This window comes from Atractosteus spatula, chromosome 2 (genome assembly GCF_055471065.1).
Source record: "Atractosteus spatula isolate fAtrSpa1 chromosome 2, fAtrSpa1.hap1, whole genome shotgun sequence".
NCBI classification, from domain to species: domain Eukaryota; kingdom Metazoa; phylum Chordata; class Actinopteri; order Semionotiformes; family Lepisosteidae; genus Atractosteus; species Atractosteus spatula.
In genome coordinates, this window is record NC_142707.1 from 74,650,428 (window position 1) to 74,675,444 (window position 25,017).

The 25,017-nt window shown below is 34.5% G+C and overlaps 1 protein-coding gene across 1 annotated transcript in view; it reads left to right on the plus strand.

The window, feature by feature from the left end:
- The window catches only part of lama2 (laminin, alpha 2), a 203,039-nt gene that overhangs the window by 88,278 nt on the left and 89,744 nt on the right, over positions 1 to 25,017 (plus strand). The window contains exons 11-15 of the mRNA XM_088909270.1: positions 2,379 to 2,519; positions 3,392 to 3,565; positions 10,291 to 10,392; positions 20,534 to 20,745; positions 22,402 to 22,513. Of these exons, the coding sequence (XP_088765396.1) occupies positions 2,379 to 2,519; positions 3,392 to 3,565; positions 10,291 to 10,392; positions 20,534 to 20,745; positions 22,402 to 22,513 (741 nt within the window). The remainder of the gene's footprint in view (positions 1 to 2,378; positions 2,520 to 3,391; positions 3,566 to 10,290; positions 10,393 to 20,533; positions 20,746 to 22,401; positions 22,514 to 25,017) is intronic.

The window sequence follows — 25,017 nt, forward strand, 5'->3', positions numbered from 1 at the left end:
GCTAGGAAGCAGTGGCTCATTTTTAAAAATAATTTTATCAAGAAAACACTTGATAAAATGATTTAAAAAGAACAGGATACAGTTACAGAAAATGAATGCAATGAACCGTAAGCACAGGAAAAAAGTGATATTAAAACTAAAAGGGAGCGAAAGAAAACGATATTACAAAGGAGGTAACAATAAAAACATTTTTATTGTATTAAAACAGCAAAAACGTGGAGGTATCTCAAAGATAAAAAAGGGAAGCTTTTGGACAATAAAAAGGAAATAGCTGATGCATTAATAAACATTTCAGTAAGATGTTTACCAAGTACTAGAAGCACTTAAGATAAATTTAAAGTGCCTGGTGGTATTCCACAAATTGTACTAAAAGAGGTGTCATTCATGACTATTAACACACCTAAGAAAGTGATACTCAATAACTGGAAACTGGCACTCATCCATAAAAGGGTGATAGAACCAAATCAATACATTACAGTGAAGTCTATTATCATATACAAGGTTATGGAAACTATAATTAGAACTAGAGGGTCATGCATCAATCCAACCAACCATTTGTCCGTTTTCTAAACTGCTTTATCCAGTACTGGGCTGTGGGGGGAGACGGAGCCTGACCTGGCAAGCAACAGGCGCAAGGCTGAATACACCCTGGACGAGAAACCAGCCCATCACGGGGCACACTCAGAGACAAACACAGCCACACCAGGGCCACATTACTGTACTTACAGAAGCCAATTAACCTACTCGTATGTGTTTGGACTGTGGGAGGAAACTGGAGACTCGGAGGAAAACCATGCAAACACAGGGAGAACATACAGCCTGCAGACAGTAAACCCCGGAAGTTGAACCCAGGGCCCCAGAGTTGTGAGGCAACATTTTATACAGAATTATTTTATACAAAATGCTAAAAAGGCTAACCACTGCACTAACATGGCATCCATAATATATTTAAGTACAGTCAATATACACCAGACCCAGCAATGCAAGGACACCACGCTGCTCAAACTAGTGTATCGCCTATTTGGAATTGTTGACAATTAGCCTTTAAGTCTAAGTTTAAATTCCTTGTTTTCCTTCAAAAAACAGAGCTGAAGATTCCATAAAGAAGTCACTATGATTTCATACCCATGGAGAAAATAAAAAAATATATATTTATGGGTTCTGTTTAGAATATTATATTAACAATCAAGTCAAAATTAAAGTTAAATTATGAAATTTAAAATATTGTCATATTAAAATTATTATATATTAGTTTTAATATTTATATTATTTCTGTTCTGCAAATCTTCAAGACTCATTTTAATAGCATAAATCTATGTGAGGAATATAAGTCTACCTAGTGTACAATATTAGAGTAGATCACAGAAAAACAGAAAAACACTCATTCACAATTAGTAATTTTGGTGGAAGCTTCAAAATAAGTGATCAAGAATAAGAAAATTAAATGCTTCTTTGATACTTAAATCAATGGTAATATTACTGAACTATCATTTTAAAGTATCATTTGTATCATTTGCAATGCATATTTAATTTTATATTAAAATAGATGCCCATTCTGACAAAATTGAAATAATTGTTCAACTGTCATTGTAAATAAAGTGCCCTTCCATATGACAATGATAGGTCCCAGACCATAAACGCTATTTTCCACTTATCCACAACCATTGTAAAAATGCATGTTTTTACTGTATACAGTAAGTTTGTTTACAAGAGACCCTGTGTGATGTTTAAAATGAAACACTGAGACACTGCATGTTTGTGTCTGCTCTATGTAATACTCAATGTCTGTATCAAGTTTCCTCTTTTTAATACAGCAGACGCTATGATTGGTATTATCACAACTGAAACAAGTGATTAAAATGTTCTTATGAAAAAAAGCTCTTTAAATCTTAAATACAGAGGAAGGACATTAGAGTGAGATATTGCAGCACTCTGTAATGTGAAGCCTCAATAATGTGACCAGATGAATCTGATTCCTAGTGCAGATTGATGAACTGATGAAAATAATCTCAAATAAACAGGACAATAGTGTGAATAAGTCTTTAAAAAACAATTTTTAACCATAAAACTGTTATGAGATTCATATACCAGCAACAACTTAAACAAGACAAGAGTCTGGAAAGGGTTCAACAACTGCTATTTTTTGCAAAAGGCAGAGAGCCAGTTCTGCAGTATAAAAGGAAAAAAAAATATTTACAGCTTAGCAGGAGAACTTCCAGAGTAGCAATGAGAAATAAAAAATGATTCAATGTGACACATTATCCAGAAAATACAATTTAAAAAAACAGCTATTTGTATTTTTACACACAGGCAACATGCACACACTCTTCAGTTGTTTTGGTTTTTTATCGGCTCATTATTTTGATATTAACTTCCAGGACAATGTTGAAGGAGAAGACTGCGACCGCTGCAGAGTGGGGTTTTTTCATCTCCAGGGTGGGAATCGCAGAGGCTGTGAGAAGTGTTACTGCTCGGGTGTTGCAAGTGAATGCAGAGATTCCCATTGGACCTACATGGATGTAAGGAACACGACAGACTTAACTGTCTCATTTCCTTTAATCTACAATACATTAATGATTTAAATGAAAAACAAAATCTTTAAGCTTCAAGAATGCTTTTATGTTTAAATATCTAATCCCTATCCATAGATGTTTGTAGCAACAATGAAGAAATTGCATTTTGGGGAGAATGTTCTGTGGAGACATGAGTGTGAAGTCCTTTATAAAGTGCCTAACAAATTGTCATTTTTGTGGAAACGATACTGGTAAAGGGGAAAGGTTAACTCCTTAATAGCCTGCTGTGGTACGTATCATTAAACCCATCCAAGATAAAAAAATCAGTCCATAGAGGAAGGCATTGGTGGAGGTAATCTGCAGTGTGATACTGCATGACAGGTTGATTCACATCTGTCTTTGTAATTTAGTTGACCTTAAAAATTAGGTTGCATTAAAGGAACTGTAATATTTGACCTGTGTTGCCAAGAATTATCTATGGTGCACTTATAATAACATTTCTAGAAAAATACATGTGCTTTTGTAGGTACTATATGAATTATGTTGGTACTAGACAAAAACATATAAAATGATTTTAGTTCTGTAACAATAGTTTGTAACCTTATTAAGAATATTCTTGCAAAGCTTAACAATCATACTGTACTGTTACAGCATATTTTTGGTGTGCACTGTAATAACAAGACCTTCTCGTAAGAGAATGGTGGATAAATTTTAAAATCAATTGGACGAATAAATAAAATGAATTAAAAATAGAAAAAGGTCTTACGGTTTTTGCACTTCACTTACTTTTATAGATCATTTTGCTCACGTTTCCATTTCAAGGTAAACTGTAAGACAATGGTCGTGCTTCAACTACATTTTCTGTTTTGGATTTGCAGACGACAGACATGTCTGGGTGGTTTCTGACTGGCCATACGGGTGGAGAAAAGGTCTGGCCTCTTCACAGTGCGTATGCTGAGTCTCAGGAGCTCAGTGTGAATAACGAGGATGCCAGACAAGTGTTGCCACCTCTTTATTATTGGAGTGCACCTGCACCATATTTAGGAAATAAGGTAAAAATTCCTTTTAAACTTTAGAATTCCTGAAAAGATTAATTTCTTTGTTCAGTGGTCAGAGGTTGATACCACAATACCAACTACTTTTGATTTGATACTGTGCTGTTAAATAGACAGTACCAACGATTTTATTTACAATGTGCTTCCAAGTTTTATGTCATTCCAACCATTTCAATGATTTTTTTCCCATTGAACAAGGAGCTGACTTTTCTGGGGTTTTTTTGTGTGTTACACATTTTTTATTTCTAGAGTTATGTTTAAAATTAAGTCGGCAAAGAATGACATTTACATTGTCTTGTTGTTTGGATTTTATTTCATGAATTTAATCATTCAAAGAAAGAATAAATTGCTTTGCTTCAGTAGCGTAAAATTGTATTTCTATAACAGAATTCCTCATGCCTAAATGTATATTTCTTACAAATGTCAAGAGAAAATGTAATAAGCATTGTATATAGTCCAAAATAAGAAGCAAATATTTCCTTGGCTATTGCAGTTTGTCATGATTTGTGTAAGAAGATTAGTAACTGAAGCATATGATTTTTTATGCTACAGTAATGCTCAAAGCCCTTAACAGTTACTTCTGTACATCTTACAGTAAGTGTCATGTTTCATTATATAAATTATGGCTGTTTCAACATACATTAGAGGGGACAGCTAACTTTCTAATGAAGAGGAAGAAAGCTATTTATGTTAATACTGTTGTACAGTTATCACCACATTAAAAATGGTGTAGGAATCAAGTTAAGAATGCATGTTTTATGATGTCATTTAGTTGATACTGGCCATATTTATAAGTCTTATATATTCTCAAGATGCTGCTGCGACTGTATTTTTCTTACTAAGAACAAAATTAATACATATGAATTATAAAAGTAAAGACAACTACAGCAGACTGCTTATGAGAAGAAAACAAATAATCTGTTGATAAAGTATATTTTTTGGAAAAGAATACTACTAATTAAAAATAGTAACATTATAAAAGTTAAGTGCTTTTTTGGACATAAACCCATTTATTCAGCCTAAAGAATCATTTGCAAGGCTGCTACTCGTGTTAACAGAGAGCAATTTGAGAATGTGTGCTTTATGTTCTCTAAACTTTATTTCACATTAATTTGCTTTAGGTTTGTGAGTTTTTTTTAAATATGAATTTGAATTGAAAGACTTCACTTTAAATTTGCATTTAAATATTTACTATTTTTATGTATATCTAATAATATTTACTTCAAAAGTAAAACTTGTAGAAAGCCATAAATCTTTGAAAGCAAGGAAACAAGATTAAAAAAGGATCCACCAGTATGGAGAATGACATAGCAGTTGACAGTAGAGTAAGTTGACAATAAATATTTTTTTAATTGAATTACAGTATGACACAACTATTGTATAGACAAGTATTATACTGTAAGCATCTTGCAATTGAAAGAAAACACACAGAAATCTAGCATATTAAAATAGCTACTCATCACTTTTAAACATTTTTAAAACATAGCTTCATTACCTTCGATGCAGCAGTTTTTATTGCCCTGTCTTAAGAAAGATAGTCTTACAGTTTCTTCAGTATAACAGAGTGTACAATAAGCCTAATCAGACTGCAAACAATCTCAATGAACTTTTTTAGACAAAATATTTAGTTCTGTGATTGACTATTGTCTAGTAAGTGCTGCTCTTCACCTTCAGGGGTATTCAAAGTGAAGGGAATAGCACCAATTATATCGACTGACTCTTCAGTGAGTTGTGACCTATCATGGGTAATAGCCTATTATGATGATAAATGAACCCATCTTTCAGGCTGTTGCCTGAGTACACACTTCAGCAGTTTCACAGAAACTGGCGCCATTACCTCTCATCTTCAGATTGACAAGAATGACAGTGTTGTGAACAGAGAATATGCATGGATAGATGCCAATGATTGTTTTACTCAAATGAATATATTTACAGTCATTTCCTGTGAGGAACATGAAATGAGTCTTTGCATTGCACTTTGCCATTCATTTAAATAAGCACTGTTCATTCCAGGCTGCTGCTCATATCATCCTTAGTGTCAGGGCAGCCTCCTAATGTGCCCATTTCTGATGTACTCCAACAGGGGCAATCGGCAGCAGCCAGAACTCTGGAAATTTTGTTAGCCTGAGTGAATCAAGTATCACAATAAAATTATGGCACATTTTACTCCATGGCCATATCTGTTTAATACGTATACCCATTCCTATGCTATCTGTTTAATGTATTATGAACTATGAAGATTTGTTTAAAAAGCTTTGTGCTCACCCAAATGGGTTTTTTTTATCTTGCTTCAGTGACTTTTTAGAGTGGTTCAGGGAATTATTCAGAAGATTAAGTTCATGACTCATTCAAACTATATAATTGTTCACTTATATTTTTATGACTTAAATCTTTACGTAAAGGAACTTTTCTTTAAAGTTACTTGATGTTCATAACTATGTAATATAAAACCTCTGAACTCTTTTTAAATGTGGCACAGATAATATTTCATAAAGTAAAACGTACACCATCAAATGAGACATTAAATATACAGTTACATATAGTTGCACTAATGCAGTTAAATAGTGCATATTAATTAATTTAAATACATCATGTGTCTAGGTTTGTGTATTATAAGATTTATTTTCTGGTACATATAGTACATATCAACTTCAGGATGATCACATTTCTGGGACTCCAAAATACTTGACCTGCTAATCTAGTTATTTCCGTATGAATTCTGTGGGATCTTTAATTTATAATTTATATATTTTTGTATTAAAGCTAGGTCATTCATGTGCATATTGATGGTGTATTCTAAGATTGTTCTGGTGCAACTGGTGTTCTTTTAGTGAATGCCACATGTCGGCTGTCTGCAGTTTTCTTACTGAAAGAGATGTAAAACCCATTAAAGAGGTAAAAATTCAGTGGGAGTAAAGAATGTAAAATGTCAATACAATGCCTCACCAATTAAATGGACTTTTGAAATTGATCATGTAATTAGTTCTTTGTGGACTTTTGTATTCTTAGGGACCAGCATAGCATAGTGAGCAAATCTCTAGACTGACAACCGGTGAATCATGGGTTTAAGTCCCTTCTGCAGACACTGCTGTTGTACATTGAGAGAGGTATTTAACCCCAGTTGCTCCAGGCCGTCCGGCTGTGTGAGTGCTGGGGGGTAGGATCTGTGATGGGGTAGGGGAATCGTGCTCTCTGTTCGCTGAAAATCACAGAAAGCAGGACAGGCTCTATCCCAATGAGCTGTTGCGGCTTAAATACAATCTACTTAACTGTCCGTTCTCACATGATTTTCAGTGTGTTGTTTCAGGGCTCCCAATAATTTGGTTGTAGAAATATCATTAGCATTGCCAGTCCATTATTCAGCATGGCCTCTTTAAGATCTGTAAAGAACATCTGACTGTCTACCCACATCTATACAACACTTTACCTATCTTTGGTAAAGTTTTTATTTATAAACGTCCTGTGAGTGGTCAAAAGTGAAATAAACAGTTTTTTTTTCCCAGAGAAGCAGCCTGAATTCTGTTTGAAGAAATTCTGTACAGCAGGAGTTATGGCATTTACAGTATATGTATGTGTTTGTATGTGTATATTTTTTAAATAGGATTGATTGTAAAAAGCAGTCTTTGCAGTCTTAAAGAGCCTATAAAAAAAAGTCACCAACACAGGTTACTTTGGGTTCTTAGCATTTCAGGGTTGGAAGTGCAGCTTCTTTATCTTCTTTAATGTATAATTTACGAACATGCATATTAACCTGTTTTAGTTATGTTTTTATTTTGGTCAGCAAAGTCCACATCTGGTGCGCATGGTTTCTCAGTACAAATGGTAACACCACAGTCTTAGATTGATTACTTTATAAGTGTTTTGCCCCTTGTGACAAATGTAAGGAAATTGTTGTATATGTGATTTATTGGAGCTGATATCTCTTAGATACTATGTCTTTTTATTGTACCTTAAGGAACTAATTAAAGGAAAATATCTGTAACTGCAGTCTATTATTCCAATTACATTATCTGTACCTTTAATTTAACATTTACCAATAGTAGTGTATAATATGCACTGACAAGTCAATGAAAGCTTTATGACAGTTTTAATAATTGTAAAAAAATGAAAATACTTAATATAATATATTAGCTTTTCATTTTATACTTCACCTCTTAAAATTTTCAGAGAAAGAACTGTAATGTACATTTTAAAATGTAAAATACATTTGAGACATAGATCAATTATGATAATTATAAGTTTTACAAGGACAAAATCCATGTGTTGAAAATCAGAACAAATACAGTAAGTAGTTGTGAAAAGAAAATGTATTGCAAGTACTATTTTGATACATATTTGAGTACTTTAATAGCTTTCAACAAAAGGGACAAAAATCACTTCTGTATGGAAAAATTCATAGTAAGGGGTAATCTGATCTTTCTTATTGTAATATGCTCACAATTTCATTAGACTGTAAAGTGCTGAATATTGTAATAATTTGTTCATACATAGCACTCTACAAAAACTGAATAGTATGTCATTTATAAAGCTATAAAAAATACTTTTACACCCAAATCAGACTTCAGCAGTACAGTTATGGGCAACGTTCTGAATTGTTTTTCTGAAAATGAATGAAATCTCTAACTGCAAGTGACATTTCAAGCATTTCTACGGCATATTCAACAAATTAATACAAACAATAATACCAGCATTTGGGAGGGTTCTTGGTGGAGTCTGTGGTATTTACCACAGGGGTCTTTATGATGACCACTGCGCTTCCTAAAAGATATCAAAGATCTAAATTCTGGTATAGTTATCACTGGTCACATTCAGAGATGATACAAAAAACAGCATTAGCAAACACTGTATACATGCTGCATAGGGTATTCAAAAAGCTTTTAAAAATTCAAGTCTAGGCAAACAACTGTAGAGGACATTTAATGTAGAGTATAAAGTGTTGCATATACTGTAGGAGGCAGGAACATGTACATTAAATACAGTATATGATGAGAAATGCTGAGTTTGAAGAGACTACTTTTAAAATGAGTATGCTCCAAAAACTCCAACGGTGATCTTTTTTCATTTCTATAGAGGTACAAATGAAGTTATGAAAGTATAACATTAACACAGGATGAGCACGTATTACCTACAGTCCTGTTCAGAGCTGGAAGCTGGAAATTTAAAAATAGAAAATATAAATCAATTAGATTGTTATTACGAACTCAGCTGGACCAAATCCCTCCAGTAACAAGGATGGGAAGCACTGTTCTAATCACTGTGACAATAATATTACACATATTGTTAAAAGCACAGAACTTAAATCAAGTTACATTATCTTAAAATTACAGTGAAGTAATAAGACTAAGCTTAGAATATTTTAATTGTATATTTTGGTCCCCACATTAGAAATCAGATATTGCTTGGAATCTCTTGAGAATGATACATTCCTGGGCTCAAAGGAATGCCCTGTAATGACAGGCTGAAGGACCCAGCAGTTTTGGCCTTGAACAGAGAAGATTCAAGTGTTCAAAATCCCAAAAGGCATTGACAAAGTCCAATCAATAGACTTCTTTGAAGTGAAATATGAACCTGAAGATACAGATGCAAACTAATGGCAAATAGGAATTTCCAATACTGTCTCACATTTTTTAAATTTATTTCTGCAATATACAGTACTGTACATGGAATTGTAAAATTGTGTTTTTTATTTGATGAAACTGGCGGTTATGTTGTTTCTAGAATATGGATACATTTGGAGCAAACTGTATACTGTATAAATGAACAGAAGAGTGTGTAATTTTGCAGCATGGTTTGTTCCTAGGTTTTTAGTTTTGTGGTCCGTGTAAAAATGTGGTTGACAGTTGACAGCCACTGAGAAAAGAAATGATCACAGTTCCAGGGGTTTTTGCCTTCCAGGTCCAGTTAAAATTATTTTTTTTAGTTCAAGTTTTACAGTGGCTTTATTTATTAAACCACTGCCCTCAAGCTGAATTTGTGAGTCGTAGTGGGTGCTGAGTTTGTTGAGCTAAGTAATACAGAATTGAGAATTTGTCTTTCTTTATGATTAAAAGTAAAATTCAGATGTTATGTTCCATTAGAAAACAGAACATTCTGAATTTCTTGCCTTGGTAATTGTAGGAATAAATCATGAGTCATGTTTGATTTACTCTTAATTGACTTTAAGGAAAGATAATATGAACAGAATTGTTTTTCTTTGACACAATTAAGAGTATAAAAGATCATCTAAACCCTTTTTGGTTTTTTTAACATCAACTCATTAAGATTTATGTAATTGTATTTTTTTACATTTTACATTGTATGTATTTTACATTTTCTTAAATTGACTGTTACTTGCTTGCTGAAATAATTACTTTACAAATATTATTTTACCACAAAGTTTGGAGTTGTGTGGAAATGTTCTATAAGCTATTGTACATAACTACTAATCCTTGTCGTTCTTTTTTTCTCAGATATAAGCTTACTATATGTACATTATAAATGGTTTAAAAAAAACATCTCATCATACTTTATATCAGTAATTACTGTGTATGTGAAATATTTCCTATAGTCCTTAGGTTTAGAAATGACCTCTGTTTTGTAAATACAAAAGTCAGTCATTTACTTGGAGAAGAAAAAAACTGGAGAAATTATGAAGTTATGTCATGGCTCTGATTTTTTTAAATGCATTATCAGTTCATGAAAATTCTTGAAATATTGAAGTCTGTAATTTTACTTTCTTGCAGTTAGCAGCTTATGGAGGAAAGCTAGTTTATACAGTCTCTTATGACTCAGTGGAAGTGGGTGAAGTTATCAGCACCACATCGGATCCGGATGTTATTATCGAGGTAGGTACTGTACTGTATTTCAGCACTGTTTATTGAAATGTTAATTTGGCATTAGGTAATGCTGTGCCTTTGTGTTTAGTGTTGCTTATAACATTACTTTTTTTATTCTAAATTATTTTCTTGCTATTTTTGTTCTTTGCTGTTACACCTCTCTTACACTATTGTACATTTAAAAGAAATGTGAGTGATTCATGCCCAGACAGTGTGTATAAAAATAATGTTCTTGCTGTACTTATTCTACAAAAATATAAAATAAGAAGATGAGACGTTCTCTATTGTTATAGCATTTTTTGGCAGAAAACACATCCATCTCATTTCCGTGATGCAGTTCTTTTTTTACCTCTGCGCTAGATGGATAAGCAAGAGCACAGATAGCATGCAATGACCTTTAAGGCTGAAGCTGAATCTACACTGCTTCTGAAAAGTGAGCATTTTACTCGCTTATCATTTTTTAGGCGTTTAGTAATCTACACTGGTTGCGTATCCAAAACGTTTTCTTAAAAAAAGAAAAAAAATGTGGGTAGTGTACATAAGCCTTAATCTACATTGGAAGCACTAGGAGGATCATCAGGTCAGTGAAGTGCCACACTGTGGGCCAATCTACAAGTGTGTGCTCCTCTTATAATGTTTTTACACAGCTGGTAATCAATACTACTGTAGTTGCATCTTTTTATATCGCGCCAATAACATGAACTGCTTTAAACAATATAACGGATACAATTGAAACCATATAACCAAGCTACATATCCAGTAGATATTTGAAGTATTATAATGAGTGCTTCCGGTTCTGTGTCGATGACATGAGGAAGGACAGGCGGGAGATGACTTTACAGGCTCAGTGACAGTTTTATTGCCCTTTTCATTATGGTGGGATGTGCTAATCAAGGCTCAGGAAAATAGCTGGGAAGGCAGAGACAAAGAGAACTGGCTGGCTCAGGGGAGAGAAAGAGACAGTGAGGGTGTTCTTCCCCCATTTTAATAAGGGGAAAAGGTGGGAAAGGGGTGAACCCAGGGTTTAAGGGGAAAGGTCATGTGTGTAGTCCATAGCCAGGTGGAATCGATCACTACAGTATTACATAGTTTCAATAACAGAATTATATTTTAATTACTTTATTGTCCCATAGTTTATGAAATATACTGTAATACTCACACTGCATAGAAAGCAGGTGAAATAGGTATGGTCTCTAGACCATACAATTTATGTGATGTCATTATGTGAAGCACCACTGTGGTCATTGAGCTCTTTGTACTTCTTCACACCAGCAGTACGTTTTAAGTCGCTCACCTTTGAATTACTCCTTGAACTAGATTTTTCACCGAAGACAAGCAGGATCCAAGACGTGGCTTAACACCTTGTTGTTTGTTAGACCATGACTTCATTAAAAAGTCATCCGCTACAGCCGGAGGGCTTTGACTGACATAGCAAAAAGAAAACAGTGGCAGGTAGGCTGGCCAGGACCACTGCAGGCATCCTTTAGTTTTTGTGATTTGTTAGGGCACGGTATTAAACTGATGAGACTTATTGTCCCATCAGGGACGTTTTTGGTGGACACACAGCACTTCTGTACATTTAAATATAATGTGAACATCCCCCCCCCCCAAAAAAAAACAAACATCACTCTATTGCACATGTATTTCCACATAACAACATATAACATTTATAACACATTACAAAAGATATTGCACACAAGTGGATTTGTAAAGATCAAAAATTGTGTTTATCCTTGCCTTTTCCATTGACAGCTTTAATGGATAGTGGAACAAAAGTTTGACTTACATTTGGGAACCCTAAAACGTTTGCCAGAAGTTGGTTTTCAGAATTGAGGAAGTGGGAAGGATCTGATTTATAATTTTTTCTGCCTGTTTGATTATGGCTTTTTCAAAGACTGTCTGCAGGGAGGGGTGCTGTTTCACTCCCATGACCTTCAAAGCTGTTTGGATGAGATGGGTAATTTGTGATCTTAATTGAGCTGATAAATTACCAAACCACACTGTTATACCATATCTGATAATGCTCTCGATTACAGTATGGTAAAAGAGTAGTATTATTTCCTGTCAAACCCCAAACACTCTTAGTCTTCGCAGGAAATATAAGTGCTGCTGAACTTTCGAGCAAACACTCTCAATATGAATAGTCCAGCACAGGTTACTGTCTACAGTATGTGTACTCCTAAATACTTATACTGTAAGAATCAACCTGTGTGACAGGTTCATTGTGGATTACTACATGTAAGTGATCACCATCTTCTCTGGGATCAAAAAATTATTTATTTTGTTTTATTAACATTCAGAATTAGGCTGCTGTTGTCACACCATTGCACAAACCTTAGGATTTCTGACATGTACACAGGTGAACTGCTTCCTCTATGCATTAAGCCAAGCACAGCTGTATCATCTGAGAATTTGAAAATCAAGCTACTTTGACTACTGCTTGTACAATCATTTGTATAAAGTGTGAACAGAACTGGTGAGCTCACACAGCCCTGAGGGGCACCTGTGCTAATGAATGCTAATGGATAAGATGACAAAGTAAAATATCTACATTGAATTACACTGTATCTAAAATGCAAAATAGACTTGAAGTGTAAAAGTATAGGACCCAGAACCATATGCTTTGTCAAAAGCTGCACACACTGCTTGGGCAGATTGCAGCATTGAAGACAAAGGGTTGTTTAACAGGAGTGGCAGTCTTCAGTCTTCAGACACGTGCTAAAAAAACATGTCAAAAAGTGCTGTGTTATCACATTTTTTACACTTCATGTCTGTTTTAACATGCTTTAATTGAAGCATAAAACATAAAAAAATCATGTAGCTATTATAATTCAGATTGAATTATTTTTTTCATGATCTAATCCCAGTATTGTGTCCAAACAGTCCATTATCCTCTCACAAATGCTAAGACGCTTGCAGGGGTTGCTAACAATCACAGTTTGCAGTCGATTGAAACCTTGTGGCTGAAGTGGATGCTAGAGGAGGTGATGCCTTGGGTAAACTGTAAAACCACTTGCTGGGTCCTGTTGGCTTTCAGTGAAGTTTAGAAGTTTAGATTAAAAACCGTTTCAAAGGTGAACGACATGCGACTTAGTATTGAGAAGGAGAAGCCTATAACACAGCAGAAACAGATACAAACCGAAATCCTATTTCGCCTGCTGCTCGTGCACTTTATGAGTGTTGAATGTAATAAACTACAGTACATGATGGCATAATGTAATAAAAATAAATATTTGTTAATTAATAGTATAATCTATAGCAGTTATTAAATATAGTAGTTACTTGGTTTTATAGTTAAGTTGGGATTCTTGCTATAGTCTTGACACCGAGCAAAATGATGAACTGGAGAAACAGGCAATAGAACAGGAACCAGTGTATATTACTGGACTTTAGAAACAGTGTAGATGCTTTGCATCTGAAAATGTCCTTACAGCATTGGATTTACACTGTTACAATATTAAGCCATCAAGTGATTTATTTATTACGTGTAAGGAAAATATCACAGAATTAAAAATGTTTTCCAAAAAAGCATACCGTATACAGCATATTTCTACTGCAACAATTGTACCTTGTACAGTAGGTCACTTTCACCTTGAAAACCCCCATGGCTTTTAATACATAGAATGCTAAAGCTCCGATGGGTGGAACTCATTTACACTGTATACTTCAGATTTATGTTTAATTTACATTTTAATTTGGCAACACGAAAATAAGGTTTAAAATTAAATATTTTTATGAAAGCTCAATGTAACATGTAGTTTGCAATCTGTTATGATGAGTAGCCTTACCAACTAAGAGCCATTTAATAATGCATTTGAGTATGGACCTGTTTTTTTAAAAACTATTATCTGATTATCTAACATTGAAATCTGGAATGTGATTTTGTTAACAGGCTAAGAGCAACCTTAAGCTACATACTGTAGAAGCAGTACAGAGACATATTAGAACATTAAGTGTGAAAACTGTTACTTAAAGTTCAGTAGATATTGATCAATACACCCAAAGTCTCCTCAGAAGATTTGTATGTAGTTAAGGGTTTCATACAAATTTATTTATTCAATAATTATTTTAATGAGCTGTAGACATTATTTGAAATCTGTATTTCTCATACAAATATGGTCTAATTTCACACCATTTCAGTAAAACATTAGAACAGGAGATACCTGGAAGCCATGCATTAGTTATATATAAATTATATACCAGTAGTAGATGCAGGATATCCCTGCTATGAAGGCTGTCTTTCAATGGTAATACATATTTAATAAGCCCTACACGTTTTACTAAAGGCATGTGCCAGGCATTTTCTAGCACTCAACATGCTGTATGTCAATAGTACAGATTTCTCTTGTTCTAAAGTCTTGCCCTTTTTTGTTCAGTTAATATATTAATTTGAACAATATATGTTGAGCGCTTCCTATTTTTGGAGACTTTTTGTTTTCACTTTAAATTTATTTTGAACTAGTTGGGTGGTGTTAAATAAAACCACAGAATTATGTTCATATGAACCCTGTTAGTTGTTCTTAATCTATTTGAGTCTCAGTTGAACCACTGATAGACATACCTTGTGTGCAACTGGCACTCAGATTATAGATTTCATTTTTTTATCATTCTCAAATTAGTTTCACATTTTATTCCTTCAATTTAGGACTTTTTCTAATTTTATCTTTGTTTTTATTTCAGCTATTGTATGATTGAGAGATCTGTCGACAAATATGTCTTAAGCACAAATTTGCTGTGCATATGGTGTATTGCCAGATAAAATACAAAATAGATTAAACATTAGGGTTTGATATTGTTATTGGAAAAAAATCACAGAAAACCAGAGGGCCTGTTTACATTTTTAGAAACCCTGCAAATGTGAACTTTGGTGCATATAACTTGAGGATCTGTGTTTCAACTTTCCAAAATTAATGACCAGCAGATGAATATTATGATCTTATAACATTATAACCAAATCACTAAAGAACTTGAATAAAGTACTATTAATCAGTTCTAACAGTGACTAGATTTATACAGAAAACAGTAAACTGACATTAGTTCTTTCCACTTTTAATGTGTTCAGCATCTTTATCACCAGCTGATTCAAACGTATATGGCCAAGTATCAAGTTGTTTCAAGTTTGAATCAGACGTCTGACTAATTTGTCTGGTTTTATTTATGCCGCCAGTTGCTTGCAGCTGTGATCCAGTGGTGCTCTAAAGCCAGTTCCTGAACAGCTGTTTGCCATTAACAGAGCTTTAACAGATAGATTCAGCTTTGCTTTCAGTTAGATTTTTCCACGTCCCCAGGTCCCTGGACAGTGACAAGGCAAAATTCTCTGTTAAAGATAATTTAAATCTTTAAAAGGGAGTTATTGTTAACGTTGTACATATGGATATCCCCTTCAGAAAAGGTCAAAGCTTATTGATGTGAATCATCATACTTAGGGGTGAATTTCTAGCAGGACTAAGCATTCATAAATTTGTGACTTCAATAATATACTTTGTTCTTCTTTAAAGAAACAGTATGCATCTCTTTCTCGTCTGAATTATTTTGCTTCATGTTGACTGGAAGTGCAAATTGTGCTGTTATCTCTTTAACATAGGTTTCTGGATTTTAAATAGTTTTCCTGTTTTTCCATGTACTGTTTTTACCTCATTTATTTCACTTCAAAGCACTCTTAAGAAAATAAAACTTTCAATAATAACCTTCAAGTGCATTTCGTTTCCCTTCAATGAATGTTACATACAGTAAAAACACAATGGGCCCCCTCACCTAGGTAATTGCTCTAATAGATTTGGTGGACTACATTACTTAATTATAGTTTAAAACAGGTTTCTTTTTAATGTGAGAAAATAAATTATTTGCTTGAAAGACTTACATCTGATCATTTTAACAAAGAAATGAAGAAATGTCTGTAGCTAAATATATATTTTATTAAATAAATAGTGTTTGGATTTGTGAATACGGTGCTATTCGCCTCACATTGACAGCAAAACATCTTCTGAAAGGAATGCATATTTAAAAAATAAAGTATTCACACCATTCACCACTAGGTACTCACAAATCACCAGTGAGTGACATTTATTTCAATTCCCATCAGTTTTCCTCCCACATCAAAAGAAGGACAGGAATATAGATTGGAAACTGCTGGCAAAAGTCTTGAAGGAGCACATTTTTATATGATTTCCAAAAGCACAATTGTCATTTCCTTTTCTGCAGCCTTACATTTTACATGCAATCAGACAGATCTCTTTTTTAATCAAAAAGTATTCTTGTTGCTATATAACTCACATGGGTTAAAGAAAGATTGGAAAGGTTCGAAATCTATTTCTTTGGTCTCTGCTATTTATACCAGTGCACAAATGAATTGCAACACCCAGGTCTAATGGATTTAATCAAATATTTTAAACATAGATATAAAACAATAAGTAAAATGACATCAGCTTTTTTTTCTGTAACTGTGCAATCATAGTCCTGCCACTGTGTGATCTTACATTGTCTTGCTGGGAATTTGATAGTCTTCGATTGGCTTACAGGCATGGAAAAACTTGGCTGAAGGACTTTGTCAATGTATCATTAAGCATAAGATTGTCCTCTGTCTGCACCAAAAGGGTTCTTGTGTGCTGCATTACACCTTACCCTATGTATTTTTCTAACATTTTTTAAGTGACCAATGAGATATTCACTTAAACTTTTCATTGTACCTCAGAAACTTGTTGCTTGTTTTGAGAAATACAGGTTCCCCATTTCATCAGAGCTTTTTGGCTTGGCTGAATGGATTAAACAATATAACTGCCAGCATTTACTATGACATTGCTACAGGTTCTGTTTTCTGTTGGGTACCATACAATATATTAAGGCTAAAGTAGCACTCATTGGTGAAATGATTGGCTACAGTCTCCACCACCATTTCAAATGTTTTCTACCCACAGTTTTGGAGTCTTGAATAGTCTTCGAGCACATCCATGATTTTCATGCAGTCATTCTGCTCATATGAGGATTGTTTCTTCCATCAAATTTCTCCTTCTGTAGTCCCTCCAGTCTGACAACAATTATGTGCATGGATCATACTGTTTTGGAGTCTTTGGCATCTACAGTGACCCTCTGCCTCCCAGTTTCTTTGTTTCTCTGGACCAGTCTGCTTATTGTTGAGGCAGAACATCTCATTCTCCAAGCAACATCTCTTTTTTAAATTAATTTTTTTTTTATTTTTGTCTATGAGAGCAACATCTCTCTTGCATATAATCAGATTTGCATATAGACTGTGGAAGGTCTTTTCTTGTTTAGAAAGATGCATTGCCTCCTAAGGTTGCCATGTTTCTTGAAATTTGCAGTAAGATAGGTCTTTATTTGAGGAGACGAGTGAGGGTAGCTTTGGAATGTAGAATCCAAAGGGAACCAGCACTCACCCTCCTTGCAAATAGGTTTTTGCAAATGTGTTGCAAACAAATATTTGTCTCTTGAGTTTGTGACTCTTCTTTGCTCCAATCTCACTATGCTGTGCAAAGAAATCAGAAGTTCTCTTATGTTTTAATTTTGTATTAGAGGATTATTTAAACTTTTACCTTTAAAAAAAAACATGCCCATTTGTAACAGCTACCATCAGTATGCTTCCCCATTGTTTTCTGTTCTGTTTTCATTGCAAATGTGTAATCCATCCATCCATTTTCTGACCACTTCTTCAAATTCAAGGTCAGAGGGGAGCTGGGACCTACTGTATCCCAGCAAGCAATGGGTGCAATGCAGGGTACATCCTGGATGGGACGCCAGTCTATTGAATGGCAGATAGACATGCACACACACCAGGGCTAATTTTCCCAGAAGCCAATCAATCTACCAGTATATTTTTGGACTGTGGGAGGAAATCGGAGTACCTGGAAACCCACATGAATGCAGGGAAGTCATACAAACTCCATACAGATAGGTCTGGAATTGAACCCAGGGCCCCAGCTGACCACTGTGCCACCGTACTTCCTGTGCAAATGTATATTATATTATACCTAATTTATCCCCATGTATTTATTAAATTGGCCCTTTTATACAAGCCTAAGCAGCCAGCTACCATTTGTAACATGAGAAAATGCTTTCCGAGTTCTGAACAACCAGCTTGCCAGCATGCTTTTGGAACACAAACTGGTTGTACTTTCGAGACTTCCTGTACTGCATGATTCCACAATGGCAATAACATCTGGAAAAGTTATGATGTATGTGCTTTGATCTTCATATTCCTTTTATTGATTTTCGCACAGCCTGCCAATAGGACATGTAAATTCATTGAAGGATTCCCCCAGATGAGTAGTTAAGTATACATTAGATCATAGCTGACACATACAGTATCAATAGGGTACTTTTGAGGTGCTGTTTGAATCAAATCAAATCAAAGTTTATTTATCAAATGCACAACAATACAGCGTGCAGTGATTCACAAAAATCACAAAAATGAAAATAAGGTTACATAATAATAGATGTAATAGAAACGAAATAAAACTCAATATGAGTAGAGCTGCTATGTGTCCATGGTGTATGCAATATATACAAGTAGTGCGGTTATGCTGAATACAGTGAAAACTGTGTGTCCATGTAGCCATTCCAAGTGATTTTCTGCAGGTTGGCTATTTAGCAGTCTTATTGCCTGGAGGTAGAAGCTGTTCCATAATCTGTTGGACTTGGACCGAATGCTTTGGTACCATTTACCGGACGGTAGGAGGGAAAACAGTTTGTGACTGGGATGACTGGGGTCCTTGAGAATGGACCTGGCCTTCTTCAGACATCTAGCTGAGTAGATATCCTGGATGTTTGGTAGCTCACAGCCGGTAATGAGCTGCGCTAACTTCACCACCCTCTGCAGTACTTTGCGATCCCGGGCGGAGCAGCTCCCACACCAGGCAGAGATGCAACCAGTCAGGATGCTCTCAATAGTGCACCTGTAGAAGTTGGCCTGGATATGTGATGGCATGCCAAACCTCTTTAACCTACGGAGAAAGAACAGGCGCTGCCGTGCTGTCTTGACCACGGTGTTGGTGTGGTGGGTCCAGGTTAAGTCCTCTGAGATGTTAACTCCCAGGAACTTAAAGCTGCTGACCCTCTCCACTGCAGTCCCATTGATGTAGATAGGTGTGTGATCTCCTCCCTGGTGTTTCCTATAGTCCACAATCATCTCCTTAATCTTACTGATGCTCAGAGAGAGGTTGTTCTCCTGGCACCATACTGCCAGGGTTTCAACCTCCTCCATGTATGCAGACTCTTCACCATCTGTGATCAGGCCAATGACTGTTGTATCGTCCGCAAACTTGATGATGGAGTTTGAGTTATGCCTGGTGACACAGTCATGGGTAAATAAGGAGTAGAGGACAGGACTAAGCACACAGCCTTGGGGGGCTCCAGTGTTTTGAGTCAGGGTAGAGGATATGTTGGTGCCCACCCTCACCACCTGCGGACGTTCTGTCAAGGTGACAGAACCTTCTTGAATGTACATATTATCTGTTTATTAAAGATCTTTGCTTCAGAATTTACATTATCATTTTATTATGTTATGTTATATATTATATGTTATTTTTCTGAATGATATTTATTCTTGACTGAATCAATTTCTTCTGAAATTGTACAGATGTTAAAATGTATTTTACATAATCAAATGATAATGATCTATTTGACATTTAAGGGTTTAATGCTAAAATACATTCACAGTATTTCCCAAACCATTATAAATTAATATACAGTAAACAGCAATAGCTGAAATAGCTTATAACATGAGAGAAATTCTGCCACAGAGACATTGCTTTGTTAATAATGCAATGGTTTTGAGGCAGTTTCTCTATTTCCAGGCAATTACCAACATGATTGACTAGAGGGAATTTTATAGGTGACATTACTACAGTATGTGTGTTGCGGAAGGGAAGCACTGAACATGAATTACCCATTCATTAATCTCAACCTCACCAGGACTAGAATTGTGTTCGGTGTAATGATTTATTCAACTTTTTCTATTTTTATACTTATTTGGTCATAAATATGCATCTATGTACTTTCACTCTGCAATATTGCTGTAATTTCAGTTAACAAGTTAATATTTTGCAGGATTTCTACATATATGAATACAGTACCATAACATGAAACAGCTAATAAAAATGAAGTATGTTCTAAAATATGTCTGTTTTTTTTTATGTAGGGCAATGGGATAAAAATTATTGACAGCCAATTTGGAATCCAGCTGTACCCATTTGGAAAAAGCAGGAAAGTAATTGTGCTGCACCCTGAAGATTTTCAACATTACAAAACAGGCTTGCCTGTCAGTAAGAAGGATTTCATGATGGTTCTAACAAATGTGACTCGTCTTCTCATTAGAGCCTCCTACACCAATGGAAACAGCGCCATCTATAGGTACAGAGTGAAAATCGAGTAATTAAACTGATTTTAGATGTCCTGGAGAATAGCACAATCATATTACATCATTATTGCTAACATTATTATTAGCATTTTTATCTTTTTTTCTTTATAAAAAATGTAAATGCTTCCACGTTTCTGCATGCTTCTCATTTTTCTTCTTATTTTAATTATTCACTCATCTTTCTTTCTCAAGGTTACAATATCAGTTTGTATGGGTTTCTGGATTATCATCTAAGAAGATACAAATTCACTTCATATGTACAATAAATGTATAGAAAAGTACTGGATTAATTTACACATATATTTACAGAAATACAAATAATAGAAACCAAAGTGCAGTTGGTATTTCTTTAATGATAGAAGGCCTATACTCATACAAATCTGGAAATACACAGCCTTTACTGGAAAGGGACAAGCATTTAACTTAAAGAAATAGGATAGAGTTCAGAATAGAGTAGAGGAGTTTATTTCTGTATGTACTGTACATGTAAATTGGAATTCTTATAATAGAAAACAAAGAGGAAACATTTGTGTATGTACAGTATATGCAGTATAGCTTTACAAAAATATTCAATATTTGGGAATGTTACTTTGAGATTTTTGCAGTTACATCTGCTTGTGTAAGAGATTACTTTTTAAAATTTAGGAGAAATTAAGGAAATAGCTTTTAAGAGTTAATTTATTGCTTTGGGTGATCAGTATTCTCGTAAGTTTTAGACATAAAAAGGTATTAAATCTTCATGGGAGTGAAACAAAATATGAAGATATCTTGGTTAAACATATAGCACAAAGACATATTTGGATAATTTAATTAACCAAATGACCCCACAGTTAATGTCCTCGAGTGAATAAGTATGTGAACCCCTCAGATTGAATGAATGGTGAAACCTCCTTGAGCAGCAATGCCTTCACATAGACACTTCCTGTAACAGGAAGGCTTTTATGGCTTTTGTGAGTGTTGGCCCATTCTTCATTATAGAACTGCTTCAAGTCATTGACATTTGAGGGTTTAATTGTATGAACAGCTCACACGAGGTCCTCCCATAATACAAAACCAGTTCAAAGCATGTAACAGACACACTCCCTTATTTCACATATCGGATTGTATTTAACATGAATTGTATGTATCTGTGTAAACAATACTGATGCCGAGACTCATCCAGATACGTCATTTGGTTGCATTTGACTTGGGGAGTCAATCAGTTTGTATTTGGCAAATTCATGTATGCATAATTGTGTGCAATTAACAGCTAGCTTCTAGTTTCAATACTGTGTGGTATTACTTTTATTTACAAATACCACTATGTTGTGTACTGGTATAGTTTCTGGATACTCTCTGCAGAAATCGTTATGCAATGTTATTGACAATGGAAACAAATATTTGTATTATAATGTGTTATTGAGTTTGGTCAGTGTAGTAAGGTTTCAAATACATTTTTCATTTCTCACAAAATATGACCCCGTCTTTGTAGCTTGAGTATTTTATAAATGAATTAAAGCGTTTCAGTATTAATATTCTGTATGATGCTAGCCTGCCTGTTGCAAGCTGTTCTTAAAATTTTACTCTCCCTCCTTCTCTCTAAAAATATATCAGTAGTGCATTTACTTATGTAACAAGTACATACATTATTTTGTTTGATTTTCTTTTAGGCTAAGTTCTGTCAGTCTTGAAGTGGCCACTCCATATTCAAGAAGTGGACCTGTGGCATCAGCTGTTGAAATGTGTCTCTGTCCTCCTGGGTACAGCGGCACGTCCTGTGAAGTAAGTGAATGCCATATCTTATTTCAGGTTTTTTGGATTGATAAGGATCAACATACAGCACCAAGAAGGTACATTACTATAGCCACCATTTAACTTCCACGGGTGTGATGGGAATGTTAAAGGTTGAATAGATGCTGCAATCTAACAACATGATGTATTAAAAGGAAACTGTATTTTTGGAAAGTCATGCAACAAAGAAAAACAATGCAGTTTTTATATTGTTTAAACCTAATTTAGAAGTCACCAATATTTTATATTTATATACTATATATATTTGTAATCCTTATTTGTTTTGCACCCAACTTCTAAGGTTCTATAAACAGTATCTTCAGTATGTAACATTTTTCATCTAAACCCGATGCAAAATGACTTACTGGAGAGAGGCAGCTCATCACATGCTACTGTACCTTTAAAATGTATTAAAAAATTTTTTAGCATGTTACATTTCGTGCAATATTGTACTTTATTTTTTATGCATCATTTAGTACCATAATCCAAAGATTGGCAGATGACATTTTGAAGGGTAGGGAATGGAATAACTGAAAGGCAACAATAGAAGAAAAAAAAACTTAAGTTCAATTCTAAGTTATAAACAAATGCCAGACCATTGACAGTCTAACTAGTGGGCAGCGGTCTGGTTGAAAAGGAGGTAATTGGTTACAATTAGGGGCAAACACATTTAATAAGAGATATTATTGTTATTTTTTTACTATCATTCAATTTTTGAAAAACAGAATTACTCCCTGCACTCCCCCAACACAAAAATATACAACTCTCAAGTTGCTTAAATATAGTTCAAGAAGCCTAGAAGGTAATGGCACCTTAACTGGTGTGAATTAGGTTCTTTAGCATTTTGCATAAACAGCTGAACCTGAAGTCAATACCTCTGCAAGAGGTAGTAGTGTTTTGCCATCAAAACACTGTAGTAAAAGGTCAGATGCTAATGCAGAATATACCCACTTAGATTTTCTTTGTGCTTGTTCATGGCAGATACACAATACATACTTTTAAGGAGAGCAAAAAGTATTTAAATGCAGAGTGCTGTACCTGAGAGGTAGAGTACTGTACATGTACCTTTAAAACACTACCAATGACACTACCAGTCAAGCAAAATAAATTAACCTTTATTATATTATAATTATTATTGTGTGCAACAATCATTTTCTCTCGCAGAATTGTGTTTTCACAATTTTGCAATGTAAAAAAAAGTTAAAACGTTTAAATTACCTCCTGTGTGTATTTTACTCTTGGAAGTTTATTTTGGCTTATTTTAAAATAAAATATTGTCTCTACTGCCAGAAGCCGTTGTATGACGCAGATGGGCTCTCTATGAGCACTTTGATTAAAGGTGCAGTGGTTATAAACTAAGCAGATACGCACTAGTTTTCTAAAGGTCTGAGGTAATCCTTCAACTCGCAGCAGACACTATATTTCACACCACATTACTAGATGCTATTTAATGTCTAGAATTCAATCACTTGACCTGTTTTAGAAAGGTGACATCAAACTCTTATCCTACCTTACTCAGATTAAACAGTATTCTGACATTTAGAAAAAGAAATATGAAAGATTTTCTGATTAAAAAAACACAGACTGATTTTTTGTCTCAATATTCTGATCCAAAAACATTGTTAAATCTTAGCACCTGGATTATTCAATGGCACTGCAAGTCTTCTGCTCCACGTGTTAATCAAAATGATCTGTAGCAGCTTGGTTAATTAAGCAATTAAAGATCAATTCGATACTTCATTTATTGGAAGGTTCAATGTCCTGTAATGGCATGGGAATGCCTGGGTCATGGTTGAATACCCCTGTTCTAGAATCTTCATAGATGGCTCAATCTTTTTATTGCATTATTAATGACAGAGCTTTTTTAAAACTCTTATGTTTTCTGATGTACTTAATGCATATTTCCTAAAAGAAACGGTTATATGAATTTTAGAACAGTTATGTAGAAACATATTCTCTTATCCTTTCTTTCTATTATATGTTGGAATAGTGCAACAGTTTATTTCTGTCCTATAAATAATCCCTTGAATATTTCCTAGCACTAATTCACCTCTACATTTCTTAACTTTTTATCTTTCAGCTCCTCCTGCTACCTTTTGGCTTTAATCTTTTTTCTAATATCTTTACTTTTCTTTCTCAGCAGAAGCATAAATCCGGTTCACACTTCAATAAAAGTGAGGTCAGTACAGGAAACGCACTGTAATAGGCACAACAGAAGAACATGCACATTCTTTGTGTTATGTACTGTATTCTCATATTTAGTCAATCTTATGAACTTCAGTATCTTCATGAAAGATAAAAGTTGGCAGACTTTTACGGAAAGTAATTTTAAAGACAAATTCAAAGACAATTGGATAGGTGTTGCACATACTGTACAGAGTGTATTCATGTGATTGTCATGTCATATCAAGATACAGTATCAGGTAACTTTTTGGACATGTTTTTCTCATCACTCAAGACTGGGAATCAGTTCACACAACCAAACCACAAGTGGT